The sequence below is a fragment of the Canis lupus genome, chromosome 16 (genome assembly GCF_011100685.1).
Source record: "Canis lupus familiaris isolate Mischka breed German Shepherd chromosome 16, alternate assembly UU_Cfam_GSD_1.0, whole genome shotgun sequence".
In the NCBI taxonomy this organism is placed as follows: Eukaryota; Metazoa; Chordata; class Mammalia; order Carnivora; family Canidae; genus Canis; species Canis lupus.
The window spans coordinates 46,084,115-46,107,290 of record NC_049237.1 but is presented as its reverse complement, the minus strand read 5'-3'; the positions used below and the strand labels follow the sequence as shown (position 1 = coordinate 46,107,290).

Sequence of the window (23,176 nt, the reverse complement as noted above, 5' to 3'; positions counted from 1 at the left end):
TAAAAAAATAATAGAGTATTTTGACCAACTTTATGCCAGATAGATCTGAGAACATATATGATCTGAGAACATATATGAAATGTATGAATTCCTCAGAACATACAAATGATCAAAATAGAAAAAGATAGAAAAATCTCAATAGTTCTATCTCCATTAATGACATTGATTCTGCAATGTAAAACCTTACCATTTAGAAAACTCCAGGCTCTCCAGTGAATTCTATTATGTACTTAAGGAAAAAATAATATCAATAACCAATCCTACGCTAATTATTTTCAGAAAATGGAGGAGGAGGGAATATTTCCCAACACATTTTATAAACCCAGATTTTCCTGATTTCAAATCCAGATAAAGACATTAAAGAAAATAACATAGAGACTAATATTCTTCTAAACACAGAACAAAATATGGTTTAATTGAATCCAGGAGTATATATTATAAGGATAATACATGACCTGGTGGAGTTTATCCTAGGAATGCAAGATTGGTGTAATGTTTCAAAATTAATCAATGGAATTACCACATTTACAGATTAAAGGGAGAAACCCCCCCCCCCAACATGATCACTTCAATAAATGCAGAAAAAGAATTTGACAAAATTCAACCAGTTTATTTGTATCACAATCAGTCTTGGAAGCTAATGATAGTGTCTCCTTAGGAGCAAGGACGGGTATACGAACTGTTCTATCTAATAAAGGTAATGTTTCCACCAAGAAACATTAGGTATGCATAGGTATGCTTCGTGCGCTCATAAAAGATTTGAGTTTGAGTTCCCTAGGTTCAGAGTTCTCTCCTGTAATGCAAAGTGCTGTGTGACCCTTTTCGTGTTGCCTATAGGGACTAGGGCTTGGAAAATCAATGCAAAAGTGCTGGTGTTTTGGCTACTGCTATTGCTGTAACAAACTGCTCTTCATCTCTAACCCAGGACTCTCATGTCTTCCACTAGAACCCATGACACTGTGTCAGGCCAACATTAGCTTACAAGTTTAGCAAAATCTCAAGGATGTTCACAGTTTTGACAATATAAAAGTGTATACCTAATTCCAGTTTCTAATTAAAAATTAATTAAAGGTAATAATAATAATATATAAAAGTGAATTTAAAATAATTTTGTGGAGAGGGTGCCTGGGTGCCTCAGTCAGTTAAGCACCTGACTCTTGAATTCAGCTCAGGTCATGATCTCAGGGTCCTGAGATCAGGCCCCACATCAGGCCCTGTTCAGGATGGGGAGTCTGCTTGAGATTCTCTGTCTTCCTCTCCCTCTGTCCCTCCCCACCCCCTGCAGTGCTCTCTTTCTCTCTCTCAAATAAATAAATTAAAAAAAATGATTTTGTAGAGAAAAAAGTACTGGACAAAGCATTTTGAAATATTGATTTTAGAAATTTATTTACATATCTTAGATGGAAGCAATTGATGCAGTTGACTTGGAATTCCTGGGGGAAAAAAGAGAATTTTTTTAAGGTGGGAGTCCCAAGTATGCTTCAGAAAACAAAAACGAAAACCCCACTCCCTGCCAAAGTTGCTTTATGCATCTTCAACGTATAGAAGTAATATAAATAAAATAACAACATGAATTTTATCAAAAGAGCAAATTCCCTTTTTTAAAAGAGCAAAAGTATTAAGTAATTCCAGTATCTAATAAATTAGATACAAAACTTACAAGACTAAATTATATTCATCTTAAAAGTTTCCCTCTTTAATTGCTGTGCTCTGGCTTGTGCCCAATAGGTGAAAAATACCTTAAACACATCTCTATTAATCCACCAAATTGCATACCTTTCAAATCAGGAGCGAGAGGTTTACTCCTAGGACCAGAGGCGTCTTCATAAGTATCAAAATGGAATTTCTCTCTTCTTGAAATATAACCCATTTTTGATAGGTCACTCTGTGTACTACGTATTTTTTCACTTAGGTTTAAATAATCTCTTTGAAGATTCCGCATCTCAAATTCTAAGGTATCCCTTTCATTTTCTATACTTCTTACATAGTTTTCTAAAAGTATTTTGTCTTCTGAAAGTCTATTGATGCTGTTTTCAAATTTCATATTTTCTTTACTATGTTTTTTTAGTTCTTCTTTTAGAATCTGATTATCTGTTTTGATTTCCATTACCATTTTTGATAACATTTCACATTCATTGCCCATTTCTGACAAACTATTTTTATAAATACTTGCTTCTGATTTTGCATTTTTTATTTCTTTCAGAAAATTCTCTTCTGCAGTAGATTGGTATGTTTGAATATTCTCAATTTCTCTTTCCATCATTTGTCTAGCAGCAATAGATTCTTGTAATGCTGTTTCAAGATTAAGTTTTTCATTTTTAACTGTTTCTATTATTTGAAGAAGTGTCTCTTGTTCAGTTTTTGCCAACCTTTCTTTCTCTTTTAGTTGCATTATCTCTAGTTGGTTTTCCTTCAGTTCATTTTCAACTGAGCTTCTTTCCTTTAGAAGCTGGTATGTTTTTTTCTCTAGCATTTCCTTTTCATCTTGTATCAATAGAATATTTGTTTTCATTGATTCCATTTCTATACTCATTCGATTATTTTCATTATTGACAATGGCCATATCATTTTGAGTTTTGTGTTCCTTACTTTTTAGTTGATCTAATGTTTCTATCATTTGTTGCTTCTCCAAAGAAAGTTGACTGTTTTTTTCCTCTAGAGTTTTATTTTGTCCTACAAGAACATTATATTTGCTAATTATTTTTTTTAATTCTTTAAGACATTCTTTACCATCTTCTTCTGTTTTAATTAACTTGGACTGAATAGCATTCTTTTCTTCAACCAAATTCTTAAGTTGCTTTTCATAGGTTTCAATTTTCTGTATCAGAGATTGGGTAGTAAAGACAAGAGGTTTTATTTTGGTTTTAAGGGTTAGATTTTTATTCTCTAGTTCTGTGACTTTTTTCTGTACCTGCATAGATTCTTTTAGGTAATTCTGTAAGTACTGAATTTTTGCAACACACTGCTCAGTAACAGAACTGACTTTGGATGTTTTCTCATTTTCAAATATTGTTGGTCCTTGTTTTACTACCAATGGTTCTGTTTCTTTGTCTTTCATTTCATATTTTGTTGGGTCAAAGAATGACAGCGTATGTCTTGGAACTCCAGAATGGAATTTTAAATCTGTAATATTCTTGCAAGTGATAGGAATTTCTTTGCTGTTTTTCTCATTTCTCTTTCCCCTGTGTATTTCACTCTTAGATAGCCTTTTACATTTCCTGCAAAAGTTCACATGCAATTTTGACACTGTTTCCCTGAGTGGGAGTAATTTGTTTACTAATGCCTCTAATTCTGAAATTCTCTTTGATTTTATATCTTCATTTAAGTTACTTTCTATATTTTCTTTCTTAATAGAGTTAATTTTTTCCTTGTGACTGGGGGACAGGTCATATTTATCATTGCTTGGGACATTTGTATCAGTTTTTAAAGTCTGAAGTTCATTTGTAAGTGCCAGTTCTCTATCATGTGACTTTTGTAACTCTTCCTTCATTTGTTTGATAGAATTGCAGATATCATCTAAATTTTCACAAAATCCATGCTTGAGGAAAGGCTCAGTAATTTTGAGTTTATCCAGAATTACTGTATCAGCTTGAGACATCACATTTTGGGGTGCACGAGGTAGAAAACTATAAAGGTTATTATAATTCTTCAACATGTCAGAATTCTCTGAAAGGTTCATAGTTATGTTTGAAGCTTTATTATCTGTTGAAGTTCTCTGAGTTAATAGGTCCTTGAAATGTATCTGGGATGGAATATCAATACCTTGAGAGATATCACTGCTGAATTTTTCTTCTGTTGAATGAGTAGTATTAGACTCCTCAAAATGATGAATTTTCTCCATAGAAAGGATTCCTTCTTGATTCTTTATGGGCTAGTGACAATAAAAAGCATATTATAAATGTACTATCATTTGCCACATGACAAGAAAATCAAGAAAATATTTTGTGGAGCATTTATTTTTACAACTAAAATGAACATTCTATCCATTTCTTCTCTACAGTCAGAGAAGTCTAAAAATGTGATTCATTTTCTCCAGAAAAATCTAACAGATATTTTGAGATCTGTAACTTTGGTCTTCACAATTTGCTTAGAAATTATACTTATTTCTGCAGTAGGTGACCTACATGGACCAATCCTTTAATTGCAGACATAGAAATTTAGAATCCCCCAAGAGACCATCATATGTGGATGGGGGGAATTAGAAGCAATAGGTCAAATGCAATAGGAAGTTTAAGGAAAATGAGTATTCCACTTCTGGGCTGTTTGTCAACATTAGCTTGCATACCTATTTCAGATGATTCTAGGGCTGTGACTATTCTAAAAATGCGAGTTCTGATCAAGGTAGACAGAGTGAGTGACTCAGTTCCAACCTGTTTCTAGAGAATTCACCTCAGGTCTTGGTCAATCTTTTTTTTTTAAGATTAATTAATTAATTAATTTATGAGAGAGAGAGAGAGAGAGAGGGGCAGAGGGAGAAGCAGGCTCCATGCAGGGAGCCCGACGCGGGACTCGATTCCGAGACCCCAGGATCGCGCTCCGGGCCAAAGGCAGGCGCCAAACCCCTGAGCCACCCAGGGATCCCTTGGTCAATCTTAAAGTAGAAAAAATCCTAAGTGGATAGAGAGGCTAAGAAAAGCTGCCTTATATTTTAATTTACTTGGGAGTCTTTTAGGTATTCCTATGACAGCCGATTTGCCCCAGAAGAAGGTTTAGAATGTAAAGATAAACTGGTTGTAGTAACATTTTTGAAGTAACTAAATATAGAAATAGTTTGGAGAGAATAACATACCAAAGCTTTTTCAATGTGTGTGCCGAATACTAGATTTTTTTCTGAGCTAAATTGTGGGTTTTCTACATCAATAATGCTTTTGTTCAAGATTTCACTGATTTCAGACTGTACCTTTAAAAAATAAATTGATAATGTTAGAATTTAATTTCATATTTATAAACTTATGAATGTCTAGAAATAATAGATATTATTATTGAAAAATACCTTTAAATTTCCTGGACATAAAAATTCTTTTCCATCATATAGAATATAAATTAAATATTTAATTTATCATAATCTTTATCATTAAAGGAGTTTTTTAAAGAAAATTATGCCTTTATTATATGGTTTTAAAATCAGAAAAACTTAATTTCATAAAGCAATAAAATTTTAAGAACTATATTCAAGTAATTTTGGATGTTTGATTTTTATATTATTGAATAAAGCAGAGATTTTTTATCTCTGTCATCAGAATAAAATTTATTCTGTCATCCTCAGGAGGAGTTTGTCTTCTCTTGCATTTCCCTGCAGTTGCTTTTAGTATAAGAACATGACGATGAACTTTGTATTCGGGCTATAGTAAGTATGTGTTATGTTATGGATGACCAATACCCATACCCTATTCTGTTAATATTATCCCTTATTTGTTCTGGATAAAGTCCATGTGCTTTTGGTTATCCCATTTCCAGCTGCATGTGACTAAGAGTTAACCAGTCAGAACCCTGCCTTCCTTTCCACAGTGATTTGTTCAAGCACTGCATATAACCCAATCTTGGTCAGTCAGAATCAGGTCAAGAATTTCAGTATCAACTGTTACGGGAGAAAAGCATGGCCTCTTTTCTGACTGGGATCTGGAAGGATAAAAGCCTAGAGCTTCTAGCAGCCCTTTTGCTACCACATGGAGCTGAGAATCCAGGAACCAGTGAGACTGGTTCCTGATGATCTAAGTCCTGACCATATGGATTAAGCCATCCCAAAGTGAACTGACCCTAGGATTTTCAGTTACCTGAGCTAATAAAATACACTATTTCCCTAGGTCAATTTGAGTTAGATTTCATATCACTATAATGAGAGTTCCCATTTGTAGATCATACATAGGTAGCACTTTAAACATGCATTAAAAAGAAAAAAACAAAACAAAACAAAACAAAAAAAACCAGCGAGTGCTATTTCTTTTTGACTCATATCCAAATTCAACTATAATAGAATGTTTCCCCCAAACAAATTTTGATCCTGGAATATGTTGTGGCCTTATTTTATTACATTCTACATGAACTAATAAGTTGGCTAGTGATCATTAGCTTACAGGGTCATATCTTATGTTTGGATATTTCCCATATAGAGATCAAAAGAAACATACCATGCTAACATTCTGCAAAGTCTGTATTCGAAGAGCCTGAAATGATTCCAGTTGATGCTGAAGGGCCTATAAAAAAATTAAACATGGTATGAAATCAGACCATTTTGAAATTGCTATTATTTCTTTTTATATATATCCCCCAAAGTTGCCTATTACTAGAAAGGATCACATGAGGGTCAAAAGACTCAGATTCTTAGTCATTCTTGCTAATTCTTCTATGCATTTTCATGAAGATTTTTGTGGAAAATCCATGTTTATTTAGGAAGGATTTATTCTGAAAGAGATCAGCCTTTACACAAGCATTTGGAGAAAAATGAAAACGAACTTACTTTCAGTGCTGATTGTGGTTGGATTTGATTTTCTGATTCTGACATGCAGCCATATTCTAAAGAGCAAAATTGAAAAACCATGTGATCTAATTCTTAAGTTTTATTTTTAAACAACTGTAATAGAAAGTAGTCTCCTAACTTTCTTGGGTAGTGAGATAGTAAGAATTTTGATGTTCACATTAGGAAGAACTCAATGGAAGTCACATAATAAGGTCAAGATAAATTTTCATGTGGCTTAAAATACCTACTTGAGATTGTAATACTGGTTATACTTTTATAATAAACCATTAACTTGTAATGCCAAACTTGTAACTCTCAACTCGATTATCTTTATATTTGCAATATAAACTGCATTTAAAAAGAAAAAACAATCTAAAAAAAAACACAAAGCAATCTCATAATCCTGTTATGGGAGACCTTTGACAAAATACTGTATAGGTCTTAGTGTCTATGAAATGGCCATGTAATGCTTTTCCTCATCATGGAAAACAAATTGGATTAACAGAGCATGATTTTTGTTATGCCTTTAGGAAAAGTACTGTAAAGATCCATGTGTTCCTTCCTAGAAAATAGACTATAGATCTGTAACAGGGAAGAGACCATAAACCATTTGCAAATTTCCCGACGTACATCCCTCTTTGTCCAAATAGGCCTTTTGCTTGCTTTGTAAATTGTTATTAAAGAATTTAAAAAGCATTCTGTCCCAAATGAAATGAGATTTATGATGGAATTTCCCATAGGCTGACAATTTCTGCCCTGAGAGAAGTTTTTAAAAGAGGTCAGCACATCTCCCCTTTCGAATGACAGTCTGCCAGATGTTACAGGAGCTAGTTGCCAAGTACAGGAATCCCCCAACCCCATCTGCCATCTGGCTCTCATCATTGAGAGAGCAACTGTGGTTCAGAGAGTGGAGCTCTTTGGTCAATTGAAGAATCCCACCTTCATCAGAGGGCAGGGAGGGACAGTGAGTCTGTTTGGATATTGCTCAGCTTTGCATCTTCCTAGAAATAAAACAGTAGGCTGAAATGCTCATCTCGGAGAGATTAAAAAACAAAACAAAATGAACTCAAGTGAGATCTGGACAAATGCAACAAGGCATCCCAAAGTTTCTCAGACTCTCAGACAGCTTTTAATAAACTCAAATAAATCAAATTGCAAATCAAAACCAGTATCACCTAGAACTCCACCACCCAGAATTAACTGTTATGAATTTTAGGTACTCTCAGTCAGCTCTCTATGCATATATGCAGAAAAAAAGAAATTATTTTAGAATGGTCGGATCATATTATACATGTAACTTTTGATAAGTAGTATTAGATTTATGTTTATTTTAACAGAATAAAGAAAATCGCAATTAGTTGTTATCACTAGTATTCGGATTTTTTCACTACATGAAGGATTGTTTCCTATGAGATCCCTCTAAGCTAATGAAAGTATATCATGAAAGGAATAAGAGATTGGAACTTTTATGTTTTTAATGACATGCACTTCCATTGTATTCAGTGTTGATTTAGCCCCTGCCAAGAAGGGGAGTACATGATCAGAAAATTAGCATTACACTTGCTTTCACATTTACTCCCCACTTTTCATGATATTTGCTTATTACATTATTTTCATACTGTGATGTTTTATGGTGTATTACATTTTGTTATGTGATCATAATTTCCACAAAGCAATTTAAACACAAAGATAGGACATTATTATAAATATTTTCAGCCTTCAACTTTATTCTTATGGATTTACTGTCCAAAATTCCATCTCTTTTTTGAATCTGCAGCACCGGGCTCCCTTTTCTACACAGGTTTCCTTTGTCTCATTAGAAGGATTTGCAAGTTCAAGGCTAAGTACAGGATTTCTTTTGCTAAAACCAAGTACAAAATATGGGTCAAATTTAAAGACTTGGTAAAGGGCTATATATATACTGCTTCTACATATATTTCCCTCCTTCCATCTCTTTCTTCTTTTTTGACCATAGTATTATTGCAGTTACCATTATACTTCTTTTCATATGGCTCAGTGCAAACTGAGCAACTCTGCTCAGAATTTCTATTTTCTTTGAAATAGTGTAGATGTTTTCTCTTGACATCCTTCTCAGAGTCCGTTGGTCTGTTTCTCTGAGATATAGTTTCAAGGCCAGTATGTTTTCCTATCCATTTTCTATAGCCTTAAAATTAGGTGATGGGGTCTGGGGTAAGAGACATCACTTGGAGCTGTGTTAAGCCTCTGTTGGAGGAAGTGATTTCTGCTGTTTTATTGTTGTTCCTTCAGACTGGTTAGAAATCTAGAGGAGATATATCTTATTACTCTATGGAGAGAACTCTCTTGTTTGGGATCATTTCCTCAATTCAGTATGGAGTCCTGGGACTAGGACTGTCACTGTAAAGGTTGTTCTTTACACAAGGGCTCCTGGCCTAAAGATATGTGTGGCTGAGATGCTCCACCACACTCTGCTAATTGGTACCCTATGTCAGTTTGCATATATCTAGAGTTGGATTTACCTTTCTCTAATTCATGCAAAGTCAGAACTTCTTTCCTCAGAGCAAAGTAAGACCCTGTTGATCAGTGTCCAGGTTTACCTATCTATTCTCCCAGCTGCTCTTCTCTATTCATCCAAACCTCAATCAGCAGAAAGGAAGACAGGAGAGGCATTAATGAATATTTTCAGAATTTTGACTTGTTTTATTGCTTTGGAAAGTCAGAAGCAGTGTCAGAAGTCAGTCTGTAGTTTGCCTCGCCAGAATCTTCTGTTTTATTCTTGGCCTCTATTTTCCAATTTTTTGTTCTTTTTCAGGTGTTGCTGGTGAAGTTTTTGCTGGTCTTCTAGTTCTGTTTTTTTTTTTTTTCTTTTTCATTTCAGTTGGTACTAGAAGAAGGAGATCTGGGATCTTCCTTGGCTCTAAAATCTCTACCTGAAAGTCTAGAATAATTTTTATAGGTTAATGATTCAGGTTTTTTTTGTTTGTTTGTTTGTTTCACATTTAGTAGTTCATTCCTTCAACATCATTCATTCAAATATTGAGTGTCTAGTATATGGTATGCCCAGTTGTAAGTACTAGAGACACAGCAATGAATAAGACAAACAAAACTCCTGTGGTACCTCTCTCAGTTCCTACATTCTGGAGAATGAACAGAAAAAAGCAGCAAAGACATAAACAAAATACTTTCACTTTAAAAAAAAGATTTTATTTATTTATTCGTGAGAGACAGAGACAGACAGAGAGAGAAAGAGAGAGAGAGAGAGAGGCAGAGACACAGGCAGAGGGAGAAGCAGGCTTTCTGCAAGGAGCCCAATGTGGGACTTGATCCCGGATCCGAGGATCACGCCCTGAGCTGAAGGCAGATGGTCAACTGCTGAGCACCCAGGTGTCCCATGAAAATACTTTCAAATAGTGATAACACAAAGAGGATAGGCTATTGTGAAGCTGAAGATAACACTGAAGAGAGTGGTTAGCAGAGGCATATCCCTGGACTGAATGTGGCAAGTTTTAGCTAGATGTGCTCTGGACTGCTTGTGAAATGAAAATTGTCATCACCTCCAATAGAACCGAGGCCCTGTAAAACTCTGGTCAGGAGATATGATGTGGGCAGGGGTTTGTGCTGGTTTTCTGAGGGAGGAACCTGCCATGCTGAGATTGAAGCAAGCATGTTTGAGAAGGGCAATTCCACTGGGTTCAGCCAAGATTACTATATGATAAGAAGAGGCCAGCCAGGTGAACATCTGTAGGAAGATATTTGGAGCAGAGGACATGGCAGGGTCCTGAAGCAGAACATGCTTATCTGTGTTTGCTGAACAGAAAGTCAGTATGGCTGTGGCTTAATAAGCAGATGGAAGCCCATGATGATTAGAGGTCAGAGGAGGACACAGGGCTAGATTTTATTTAGGACCTTGTGGACCAACCTGAGGAATTTGGCTTTTATTTTAAGTGAAAGAGGACTTCAAACACAAGAATGATTTGAAAAAAAAAAAAAGAAACATTTATAGGTCACTGTACTACATGATAATGGATTATACGGTGGAAATTGTGGGACTACTGCAGTAATCCAAGTGAGGGACAAAAGTATCTTGGACTAGAATGGCAGAGGTAAAGATGGAGAAAAATAGGTGCATTTAGAATAGATTTTATGAGATAAAGCATTACTAGGGGATTAAATGTGGCTGGAAGAGATGAAAGAAGGATGATTCCTGACTTTTTGGTGAGAGCAGATGGATGATGAATGATGATGTTATTTACTAAAATGGAAAAGAATGGAGTTGGAAGATGTTTTAGGGAAAACTTTTAGACATGTTAAAGTTTTCTGTTAGTTGTCAAAGTGAACATCAAAAGGCAGTGGGATATTCCCATCTCTCGTTCAGGGGAATGGTTATGAACACTGTATTGGAAAATACAGATGTTACTGCTGGCCTAGACAAGGGCAATTTCTATGTGGTGTCAGGCACAGAAGCTCAACTGAAGTAGCTGGAGAGAATGAAATGTAAAGATTTGTGGGCATTGAGTATACAGAGCTCTTTTGAGTTTTACTGTGGAAATAAATATTAGGGTGCATATTAGAAAAGACGTGCAGGTCAGGAAGAATTTTTTTAACCATGGGAGATTCTAACATGCCTGCTTCCTATTGGAATCATGTAGTAGAAAAGGAGAAGAGTAATTCTGGAGAATGAGGGAGGTTAATTGCAGAAGCTGAGTACTTGAGAATTCCAGAAGAGCTAGGATAAAGAGGAAATGAGCTTTGATTGAGCAGGGACAATTCTTCCATTGAAACTGGGGACAGCAGGAAGAGGAGCAGGAAGATGATGGCAGAGTAGGACCCTAGGCTCATTTTGTCCCATGAACACAACTAGATAACTATCAAATCATCCTAAATACCCCAGAAATTATCCTGAAAAGGATAAAAGACTGACAGAAAAAACTCCACAATTAAAGCAAGAAAGGAGGCCACGTTGAAGAAAATGGGAAGTGTGGAAACATGGTTTAGGGGAGATCACAGCTGCAGGAGAAGGAGCCATGGCTGCAGAGAAGAGAGAGAGAAAGAGGAGCACACAGGGGAATGCACAAGGAGAAGGTTGCCCCAAAGCCACTTGTTTAGAAAATGAGAGGTGCTGTATTCCATGAGGTTTTGAAACCACTGGGGCTTAAAGCCAGGAGTTTTAAATATCAGCAGGCTTGCCTGGGATAGAGCTAAGAGAGGACTATGCTGCTCCTAGAGAGAAGGCAGGCAAACAACCAGGGGCAGTCAGTATGGAAATTACAATCTGAAAAGCACCTAACGCACACAGTGAGGAGATTATTTGCTATTCTTAGAGTATGTTCCTGAGAAGCAGCATTCACAGGGACACCTCTGAAGGAACAAAGGAGTTTGCCAGTGCCATTTCCCTCCCCTATCCCTCAGCATAAACACACAGCCACCTGTGGGAAGCAGTGCAGCACAGGCACTGGTTGCCTAACTTGCTTACCCCAAGCCCCATCGCCCTGAGTTCCAGTGGAATAGCCCTTCTCAAACATGCACGACTCAGTTCCAGCATTGCATGTCCCTCCCCCAGAAGACCAGTGCAAACCCCTGCCCACACCATGACTCCTGACCAGAGAATTTTGCAGGGCCTCAGTTAGAGTGGAGGTGATGACAGGTCTCATTTCACAAGCAGTCCAGAGAATTCTAGCTAAAACTCACCACATTCAGGCCAGGGACCAAACACTGCCCAAAACATGCAAGGAAAGGCTCTGCAGATGAATGGCCTGAAGGACAGAGCAGCCAGGACACAACAGCAGAGTGCACACACTACAGATACTCTTTGAAGTGCTAAGCCTTGGGCACTACATGACCTCTTCTCTATAAGGGTATTAATTTCAGGAGGAGGAGGCATAACTGGTTTTTCTAACACAGAAAGAAGGCAGACTTAGATAAAATGTGAAGACAGAGGAATTTATTGCAAATGAAAGAGCAGGATAAGGCCAAGGCCAGAGATCTAAGCAAAACAGATATAAGTAACATGCCTGATGGATAATTTAAAGCAGTGATCATAAGGATACTCACTGGGCTTGAAAGAAGAATAGAAGACATCAGTGAGACCCTTACCACAGAGGTAAGAGTTAAAAAATAATCTGAAATGAAGAGTGCAACAAATGAGAACGGAAACACCCTTGATACAATGAACAGCAGGCTGCAAGAAGCAGAGGAATAAATTAATGACCTAGAACAGAGTAATGAAGAGTAATCAAGTTGAACAAAAGAGAAAAAAAAAAGAATTGTGCAAAATGAGAATAGATTTAGGGAACTGGGCGACTCCATCAAATGTAATAATATTCATATTATAGGAGTACCATAAGAAGAAGAGAGAGAAAAGGGACAAAATTTATTTGAAATAATAGCTGAAAAGTTGCCTAATCTAAGGAAGGAAACAACATCCAGATCCAGGAGGCACAGAGAACTCCCATCAAAATCAACAAAAGCAGTCCAACACCAAGACATATTATAATTAAATTTGTAAAATATAGTGATAAAGAAAAAATCTTAAAAGCAGCAAGACAAAGTGAAAATCCATAAGGCTAGTAGGAGATTTTTCAAAAGAAACTTGGCAAGTGAGAAGAGTGGCATGATATTTTCAATGTGCTCCATGAGAAAGATCTAGTCAAGAATACTCTATCCAGCAAGGATATCATTCAGAATAGAAGGAGAGGCAAAAGTTTCTCAGACAAACAAAAACTAAAGGAGTTCATGACCATCAAACCAGCCCTGCAATACTGAAAGGCATTCTTTGAGTGGAAAAGAGGACAAAAAATGACAGTATAAAGGCAGGAAACACAAAAGTAGTAAAAATAAATATTTCAGTAAAAACCAGGCCAGGAACTAACACACAAAAAAGGATATAAAATATAATAATGTATACCTAAAATGTGGGGAGGAGAGGAGAAAAGAATGGATTCAAACTTGAATGACAATCAACTTAATATAGACTATTTGCAGAAAAGGTTATATACAGGCCTAATGGTAACCATTTATCAACAAAAACTAATAAACATGCAAAGCATAAAGAGAAAGAAATACAAATATATCACTAAAGAAAATGAGCAAACCATGAAAAAGAGAAAGACAAGAGACGATTGAGAAAATCTCCAGAAACAAGCACAGAACAAGTAATAAAGTGGTAATAATACATATCTATTAATATTTACTTTGAGGGTAAATGAACTAAAGGCACTAATCAAAAGAAATAGGGTGTCAGATGGATAAAAAAACAACAACACAAGACTCATCTATATGTTGCCTACAAGAGGTCATTTTAGACCTAAAGACCCTTGCAGATTGAAAGTGAGGGGACAGAAAACCATTTATCAGCAAATGGATGTCAAAAGAAAGCTAGAGTAGCAATACTTACACTTTATACAAAGTTGACTTCAAAATGAAGACTGTAATAAGAGACAAATAAGGGTGCAATATAATAATAAAGTGGACAATGCAACAAGATACAATAATTTTAAGTATTTATGTACCCAAATATACAGAACAATTAATAATGATTAAACAACAGCAACAAAAACAATAACAAACATAAAGGAACTTACTGATAATACTACAACAATCAGAGGGGACTTTTACATCCCACTTACATAAAGGGACAGACCATCTAAACAGAAAATCAACAAGGAAACAATGGCTTTGCGGGATCCCTGGGTGGCGCAGCGGTTTGGCGCCTGCCTTTGGCCCAGGGTGCGATCCCGGAGACCCGGGATGGAATCCCACGTCGGGCTCCTGGTGCATGGAGCCTGCTTCTCCCTCTGCCTGTGTCTCTGCCTCTCTCTCTCTCTGTGACTATCATAAATAAATAAAAAAAAAAAGGAAACAATGGCTTTGGCTTTGAATGATACACAGGATCAGATGGACTTAATAGATATATTCAGAACATCTATCCTGGGGTGCCCAATGGCTCAGTTGGTTAAGCATCCCACTCTTGGTTTCAGCTCAAGTCTTGATGTCAGCCAGGGTTATGAGATTGAGCCCCATGTTGGACTCCATGCTCAGTGTGGAGTCTGCTTAGGGTTCTCTCCTTATCCCTCTTTCTCCCCTGTGCCCCTCTCCCTTCTCTCTCTCTCTCTCCTCATCCCTGTCTCTAAAATAAAATCTTTAAAAAAATAACATTCCATCCTAAAACAACAGAATACATATCCTTTTCAAGTGTTCATGGAACATTCTCCAGAGTAGATTACATATTGGATCACAAAAGAAGTCTTAACAAATACAAAAAGACTGAAGTCACACTATACACCTTTTCTGGCAACAATGCTATGGAACTAGAAGTTAACCACAAGAAAAAAAATTGGAAAGACCACAAATACATGGAGGTTAAATAGCATGCTTCTAAACAATGAATGAGTCAACCAGGAAATCAAAGAAGAAATTAAAAAAATACACAAGAAGAAATGAAAATGAAAACACAACAGCCCAAAAGCTTTGGGAATGCAGCAAAAGTAGTTCTAAGAAGGAAGTATATAGCAATACAGGCCTACCTCAAGAAGCAAGAAAAATCTCAATTAACACCTAACCTTACACCTAAAGGAGCTAGAAAAAGAATAACAAATGAAGCCTAAAGCCAGCAGAAGGAAGGAAATAATAAAGATTAGAGCACACATAAATGATACAGAAACTAAAAAAACTTAATAGAACAGATCAAGGAAAACAGAGGCTGGTTCTTAGAAAAAAGTAATAAAATTGATACACCTCTAGCCAGACTTATCAAAAAGGAAAAGAGAAAGGACCCAAATAAATAAAATCACAAGTGAGAAAGGAGAAATAACCAACACTACAGAAATGCAAACAACTATAAGAGCATATTATGAAAAACTACATGCCAACAAATTGGACAACCTGGAAGAAATGGATGAATTTTCAGAAACATATAAACTACCAAAACCGAAAACAGGAAGAACTACAAAACTTGATCAGACTGATAACCAGCATTTTACTGAGTCAGAAAAAAAAAAAACAAAAAACAAAAAACAAAAACTCCCAATGGACAAAAGTCTAGGACTAGATGGCTTCCCAGGAGAATTGTACCAAATATTTAAAGAAAAGTTAATATCTATTCTTCTCAAACTATTCCAATAACTAAAAAAGGAAGGGAAATTACAAATTCATTCCATGAGGCCAGTATTACTCTGATATCGAAACCAAATAAAGACAACACTCAGAAGGGAACTACAGGGGGATCCCTGGGTGGCTCAGTGGTTTACGCCTGCCTTAGGCCCAGGGCGTGATCCTGGAGACCCGGGATCGAGTCCCACATCAGGCTCCCTGCATGGAGCCTGCTTCTCCCTCTGCCTGTGTCTCTGCCTCTTGCTCTCTCTGTGTCTCTCATGAATAAATAAATAAAATCTTAAAAAGAAATTGAAAGAGAACTACAGGCCAATATCCCTGATGAACATAGATGCAAAAATTCTCAAATACTAGCAAACCAAATGCAACAATACATTAAACAAATCATTCACCAAGATCAAGTGGAATGTCTTCCTGGGTTGCAAAGGCAGTTTAATATTCTCAAATCAATTGATCTGATGTGATGTCACAATAATAAAAGAAAGGATAAAAATAATACAATCATTTCAATAGATGCAGAGAAAGCATCTGACAAAGTACAACATCCATTCATGGTAAAAACCATCAATAGTAGATTTAAAGCAAACATACCTCAACATAATAAAGTCCATATAAGAAAACCCCACAGCTAATATCAACCTAAATGGGGAAAAACTAAGAGCTTTTCCTCTATGGTCAGGAACAAGACAATGAAGTCTACTCAAACTACTTTTATTTAACATAGTACTGGAATCCAAGAAACAGCAATCTAATAACAACAACAACAACAACAAAAGTATCCAGATAGGCAAGGAAGAAATGAAACTTTCACTATTTGCAGAGGACATGATACTACATGTAGAAAACCTGAATAAATTCACCAAAAAAATGCTAGAACTGATAAACGAATTCAGTAAAGTTGCAGGATGCAAAATCAATGCACAGAAATCTGTTGCCTTTCTATATACCAATAATGAAGCAGCAGAAAGAGAAATTTAGGAATCAATCCATTTTACAATTGTACCCCAAACAATGAGACACCTAGGAATAAACCTAACTAAAGAGGTGAAAGACCTGTGCTCCAGAAACCATAAAACAGTGATGAAAGTAACTGAAGATGACACAAAGGAATAGAAAGGCATTCCATGATTATGGATTAGAGGAATAAATATTGTTAAAATATATATATATATATATATATATATATATATATATATATTACCCCCAAACAATACACATTTAATGCAATCCCTATTGAAATACCAACAGCATTTTTCATAGAGCTATACCAAACAATCCTAAAGTTTGTATGGAACCACAAAAGACCCTGAATAGCCAAAGCAATCTTGAAATAGAAAAGCAAAGCTGGAGACATCACAATTCTGGACTTCAAGTTATATTACAGAGCTGTAATCATCAAAATAGTATGGTACTTGCACAGAGATCAGTAGAACAGAATAGAATACTCAGAAATAAACCCCCAGGTATATGGCCAATTAATCTTCAACAAACCAGAAGAAATTATGCAATGGGGAAAAGATAGTCTCTTCAACAAATGGTGTTGGGAAAACTGGACAGCTACATGCAAATGAATGAAAATAGGCCAATTTCTTATACCATACATGGAAATAAATTCAAAATGGATTAAAGGCCTAAATGTGAGACCTGAAACCATAAAAATCCTAGAAGAGAACACAAGCGGTAACCTCTTTGACATCAGCCATAGCAGTTCTTTTTTAGGTATGTCTCCTGAGGCAAGTGAAACAAAAGCAAAAATAAACTATTACAACTACATTAAAATAAAAAGCTTCTGCGCAGCAAAGAAAACAAAACTAAAAGGCAGCCCTTCAGAATGGGAGAAGATATTTGCAGATGACATATCTGATAATGGATTAATATCAAAATATATAAAGAACCTATAAAATTCAATACCTCTAAAATAAATAATCTAATTGAAAATGGTCAGTTAACATGAATAGACATTTTTCCTAAAACAACATACAGATGGCCAACAGACACACGAAAAGATGCTCAACATCACTTATCATCAGGAAAATGGAAATCAAAACTACAATGAGACATCACCTCATAGCTGTCAGAATGGCTAAAATCAACAACACAAGAAACAACAGGTGTTGGTGGGGATGTGGAGAAAGGAGAACCTTCTTGCACTGTTAGTGAGAAGGCAAACCGGTGCAGCCATGGCAGAAAACAGTATGGAGTTTCCTCAACAGCTTGAAAATAGATTTACCCTATGATACAGCAATTGCACTACTAGGTATTTACTCCCAAAATAAAAAAGTACTAATTTGAAGGGATACATGTACCCCGATGTGTACAGTAGCATTATCTACAATATCCAAATTATGGAAATAGCCCAGGCTGTCCACTGATTGATAAATAGTTAAAGAAGAAGCAGTATATATGTGTGTGTATATATATATATATATATACACACACACAATGGGATAGTTCTCAGCTATAAAAACAGATTGAAATCTTGCCACTTGCAATGACATGAATGGAGATAGTATTGTGCTAAGTGAAATGAGTCAGTCAGAGAAAGACAAACACCATATGATTGCACTCATGTGAAATTCAAGAAACAAAACGTAGGTGCAAAGGGGGGAAAAAGAGAGGCAAACCAAGAAACAGACTCTTAACTATAGAGAACAAACCGATGATTACCAGACGGGGTGAGGTGGGGGGATGGGGAAATAAGTGATGGGGATTGAGGAGGGCCCTTGTGATGAGCACCAGATGACATATGGAATTGTAGAATCACTATATTGTACACCTGAACTGGAATTAAAAAGAAACTTGACAAAAAAGAAATGGGGGACAGCAGATAATATGCTAAAAATATCTACACAAGTAGATGGGTTAGCAAATTTTAAGTTTGAGGGTCAGAGAGTTTGGGTCTGATTGTTTCCATTTCTTTTTAATATAGCGTGAGATTTTGTTAATGAGATGAGTGGTAGTGATGAAGGGTTTTGGAGATTGAGGAAACTATGAGCGTGAAGTAGTTATCTTGGAGAAGTTTTGAAGAAGCATTTGCTGGGGAAATAAAGTGTTCCAAGCAGCACTGAGATCCATGTTATATGACTTGGAAGTGAGTGGTTTTCTCCTGCAATGTTCAGATGATTCAGTGAAGGGATAGGAAGGCAGAGAGTCTGATTTACCAGTTTTTAAAGGACATTAAAATTAACTTTTTGGTTTTTTTATGAGTTTCAGAGACATTGGCTACTACTTATTCCCAAAGGACAGTTAATCTTAAAATTCAGCAATAGTTAACCACATAGAATTATGTGATTCTAGAATTGGAAGGGAAATTACCAAAGAGGCACAGGAGAGAGAACACAATCACAGGTTATCACTAATTATTAAGTCCTTGCTAAACATGCAATATTGAGAGGTGTGTAGAACTAAGTGGAAGATATGGTCCCAGCCCTGAAGAAGCTCATACTCTATGGAAAATGAAATGCAAGAAATAGTATTCATGTTAAATTCAATTAAATTCTCTGTCTCATATTTAAATGTGAGGAGTAAAAAACAGGATGGTTATCAGTGGGATGGCTTTTGAAGTAATTAAAAATATGGGAATTTACTATGAAACCTGCAGAAGATTATGTCATATTCAACGTACAGGCATACTTCGTTGTATTGTGCTTTGCAAAGATTGTGGTTTTTTTCACACACTGAAGGTTTTGGCAACCCTATATCAAGCAAGTCTATTGGTGCCATTTTCCCAACAGCATCAGCTTACTTTGTGTCTCTGTGTCACATTTTGGTAATTCTCACAGTATTTCAAAAATATTTGCTTTCATTATACTTGTTCTGGTGGCCTGAATCAGTAACTATAACTTGCTGAAAGCTCAGATGATGGTTAGTATTTTTTACCAAAAAAAGTATTTTTTAATTAGGGTATGTACATTGTTTTTTTATAGACATGATGCTATTGTATGCTTAATAGACTACAGTAATATAAGCATAACTTTTATATGCACTGGGAAACTAAAAAATTCATTTGACTCATTTTATTGTGACATTCTCTTTATTGCAATGGTCTGGAACCAAACCCTGATCTGGAACCAAACCCACAATATCTCTGCCTGTATTAAGTGCATCCCTGAAGCTAACAGACCAAGGAGTACAAATCAGACAAAGGAGAACAATGAGTTTTTAAAATGCAACATAGTAATGATTCAGTATAGGATTTTAGATACTGGGTAGTCAAAGCCTTATAATTCTCAGGTTCAAATGCAGAGTTTTGCTATGACAATTCAAATTAACTCCTAGAAGGAACTGTTTTACAAAGCCTAATGAGGTGTGACACTGTCTGCATGAGGCTCCATCATGGAAGCCACGAACCAGGCTGCCTGTGCTTGAATCCTGGCTTTGCTATACATTTGCCATGAGGGATAACTCTAGGTAGTTGCCCAGTTTGTAGAGAAAGCCCTTTGCAGAATGCATGGTGCAAACTAAATGCTCACTACTAATCACTACTGCGGAGACAAGGGTATTACTGATATGATGATGATTCGGTAAATTTAAAATTCCAATTGCGATGGAGGGTAGTGATGACTGCTCAAAACTCTTTGTTTTCCATTTTGTGCCAAATAACCCTCCAGGTCCTTACATGGAACTACCGTGCTCCCTACCCCCATTTCCTTTCTGATCCTTTCTCTTACCCTTCCCCTTACTCAATTCTGCTCCAGTCACACCAACTGTTCCTCAACTGTGCCAAGCTTCCCCCTCCCTCACGGCCCACGTTGTTTTTCTCTCTGGCTCTTTCCCTGGAAATCCATAGTGATTTCTCCTTTATCTCCTTCGGGTCTTTGCTCAGATGTGATCTGCCAAGTAAAGTTTCCTACCATCCTATTTAAAATAAAATCGCACAACTCATTCACCTCTGACACTCCATGTTCTCCCCCACGCCCTCTGTACCTTACTTTTCATCATGGGATTTACAAATCCCATCTTACACACAATCGCCTTTGTTCCTTCCAGTGGAAGGTAAGCTTCATGTGAATGGGGATTTTGCATATTTTGTTCACTGTTGGATCCCCAGCACCTAGGACAGCACTTGCTCAAAAATATTTGTTAGATGAATGAATGGATGAATGAATGAAGACTTGGTGGAACAGGGGTGCTAAAAACACCACACTGGGTATCTTGAAGATTCAGAGTATCCTTCACATCTCCATTCCAATCAACCAAGGGTTACATAGGCTAACTACTTATTCTTTTAAAATTAAAGAGACCTCAGAAATATTATAGTTTCTTTTAACTCAGAATTATTTATGCAAATGGGGTTAATAATCTGTTGGTTAGCGTCACATGGTGACAATGAAGTGTAGATAAGAGAATAGAAAAAGGAGAGGGAACGAAGTCATACCTCCTAATTTTGCAGTCCAAGGCAGTACCTGACTTCAAATCCATGGTCTTAAAAAGCTGCCCTTGCTACACTCTGTTGTAATCCCTCTGCTTTAGCAAGATGGACTGTAGCTCTTAAATAAGCGCATGTGCCATTTTGCAAGGAACTTCATTTTCTGTTATGCTGGCATCTTCCCCCAGGGCCCCAAATCTCACTCATGTTAGAGACCATGTGAAGCCTCCTTGGGCTTCTCTCAAGGAAGTGAGAGTCCAGCTTCAGGGTTCTCAGTATGATACCCCTAACTGGGACTTTACACACATCTTATTGATAGTTTAAGTGGAGCTTGAAATTGTAGCTTCTTGGTTATTTCAAATACCCTCCCTATACAATACCCTGTAGCCCACAAATATTTACTGTAAAAAGTAGTTTCTTTTGGGAAAAGTATATGTCTTTTCAGAATCTGCCCCAAATATCATTCTTATTGGTGTTCAGAGAAGCTGTACAGTATTGCATGGTGTTTAAGGCCTGGACTCTGGAGCCACCCTGCTGAACACTGGATTTTTCACTCCCCACCTATGTGACCTTGGGGAGTTAGCTAATCACTCTGTGCCTCAGTTTCCTTATAAAATGTGGATGATGGTAGCACCTACTTCATAGGGTGGTTGTGAAGATTCAATGAGTTGAAACACTTAAATGCTTGGAACAACATCTGGCACGAAGTAAGTGTGCTGTGTTAGCTATTTGGAGCGCCATAACAATAGTTACCCGAAGCACCTATGTGCTGGAAGCGCACCTGTCGGGCCAGTGGATTTAGGCAAGGTAGCCCTTGCCTATGGTAAAAGGCGGAAACATCACTGCCGTGGACAGTTTACCTGCTTCACTGCCACCACTTTCCTTTACCCCGTCAGAGGAATTTAGGATCTTGGACGCTGAAAGGAGAACGCAGTCCACTTCATCCTCTTCCTCGTGATGCTTCTCTGTAACAGAACCACAGGTGGCTTCAGCTTGGTTGGGAGGCGGCGGCCAAGCGTGCGAGTCGGGCCGCGGGCGCCCTAAGCAGCCACGGGAGGGCGCGCTGGGGCCACGCAGCGCGGCGGGCCCCGGGGCCGCAGGGGCTGGCAGCGGAGGCCGGGGCTGGAGGCGGCGCTCTTCTCCCCGCGCAGCGCAGGGTGCGCGGCTGGTGGGCGAGGGCGGCGCCACGGTGGGGACCCGCGCTGGGGGTGCGGGCGCCCTCCACTGCGCGCCCCCTCGCCAGGGCTCCCCGTCCACGGACAGCTCCCCGGCCAGGCCCTCACCCGGGCTCATTCCTGCAGCTCAGGGGCGCCTCCCAACTGTCTGCCCCACGCATTCCGCCCACTAGCTTCGCGCCGGCGCGGCCCGTTGCCTGGTAACCGGGTGGCCGGCCGCCCGGAGCGGCTGCGGGGTGCGCGCCGGGATGCGCGCGAGGTGCGGCGGGGGTGCGCGCGGGGTGCGGCGGGGATGCGCGCGGGGTGCGGCGGGGGTGCGCGCGCGGGTGCGGCGGGGGGTGCGCGCGGGGTGCGGCGGGGTGCGCGCCCGGGTGCGGCGGGGGTGCGCGCAGGGTGCGCGCGGGGTGCGGCGGGGGTGCGCGAGGGGGTGCGCGCGGGGTGCGGCGGGGGTGCGCGCAGGGTGCGCGCGCGGGTGCGGCGGGGGGTGCGCGCGGGGTGCGGCGGGGGTGCGCGCAGGGTGCGCGCGGGGTGCGGCGGGGGTACGCGCGGGGTGCGGGGAGGTGCGCGCCCGGGTGCGGCGGGGTGCGCGCGGGGTGCGGCGGGGGTGCGCGCAGGGTGCGCGCGGGGTGCGGCGGGGGTACGCGCGGGGTGCGGGGAGGTGCGCGCCCGGGTGCGGCGGGGTGCGCGCGGGGTGCGGCGGGGGTGCGCGAGGGGGTGCGCGCGGGGGTGCGGCGGGGGTGCGCGCAGGGTGCGCGCGCGGGTGCGGCGGGGGGTGCGCGCGGGGTGCGGCGGGGGTGCGCGCAGGGTGCGCGCGGGGTGCGGCGGGGGCACGCGCGGGGTGCGGGGAGGTGCGCGCCCGGGTGCGGCGGGGTGCGCGCGGGGTGCGGCGGGGGTGCGCGCGGGTCTCCGGGTCCCGGGGGGCGCTGCTCGTCCCGCCCGCGCTGGCCCAGCTGCCTCGCGGCCCCCCCCCCCCCCCTCCGCGGACCAGGCCTCCATCTGGTTCGTAGGCTGACGCTTAAGACCGCACGTGTTGGACCGCAGCTGTGTGGACCAAGGGAGATGCTTGGAGAGCCCGCAAGCACCCAGGAA

At 39.3% G+C, this 23,176-nt stretch overlaps 2 protein-coding genes across 3 annotated transcripts in view; one reads left to right on the top strand and one right to left on the bottom strand.

Annotated features, from left to right (window-relative positions):
* Window positions 1-6,901, top strand: part of C16H4orf47 (chromosome 16 C4orf47 homolog) — a 36,305-nt gene extending 29,404 nt beyond the window's left edge. The window contains exons 10-11 of the transcript XR_005371625.1: window positions 5,267-5,347; window positions 6,111-6,901. The gene's annotated coding sequence lies outside the window, so the exon portion shown is untranslated. The remainder of the gene's footprint in view (window positions 1-5,266; window positions 5,348-6,110) is intronic.
* On the bottom strand, window positions 1,360-22,333 carry CCDC110 (coiled-coil domain containing 110). 2 transcript variants are annotated; one of them, XM_038560373.1, is made up of 7 exons: window positions 22,196-22,333; window positions 21,773-21,877; window positions 6,458-6,513; window positions 6,129-6,194; window positions 4,790-4,900; window positions 1,777-3,871; window positions 1,360-1,433 (listed from the first exon to the last, which is right to left on the bottom strand). In XM_038560373.1, the coding sequence occupies exons 1-7, from the start codon at window positions 22,203-22,205 to the stop codon at window positions 1,384-1,386; spliced, it is 2,493 nt and encodes an 830-aa protein (XP_038416301.1). In that variant the 5' UTR covers window positions 22,206-22,333; the 3' UTR covers window positions 1,360-1,383. The 2 variants fall into 2 exon arrangements, with proteins under 2 accessions (XP_038416301.1, XP_038416302.1); XM_038560374.1 differs by lacking the exons at window positions 6,458-6,513; window positions 22,196-22,333 and having other exon boundaries at window positions 21,773-21,975.
* Between the last annotated feature and the right edge of the window lie 843 nt (window positions 22,334-23,176).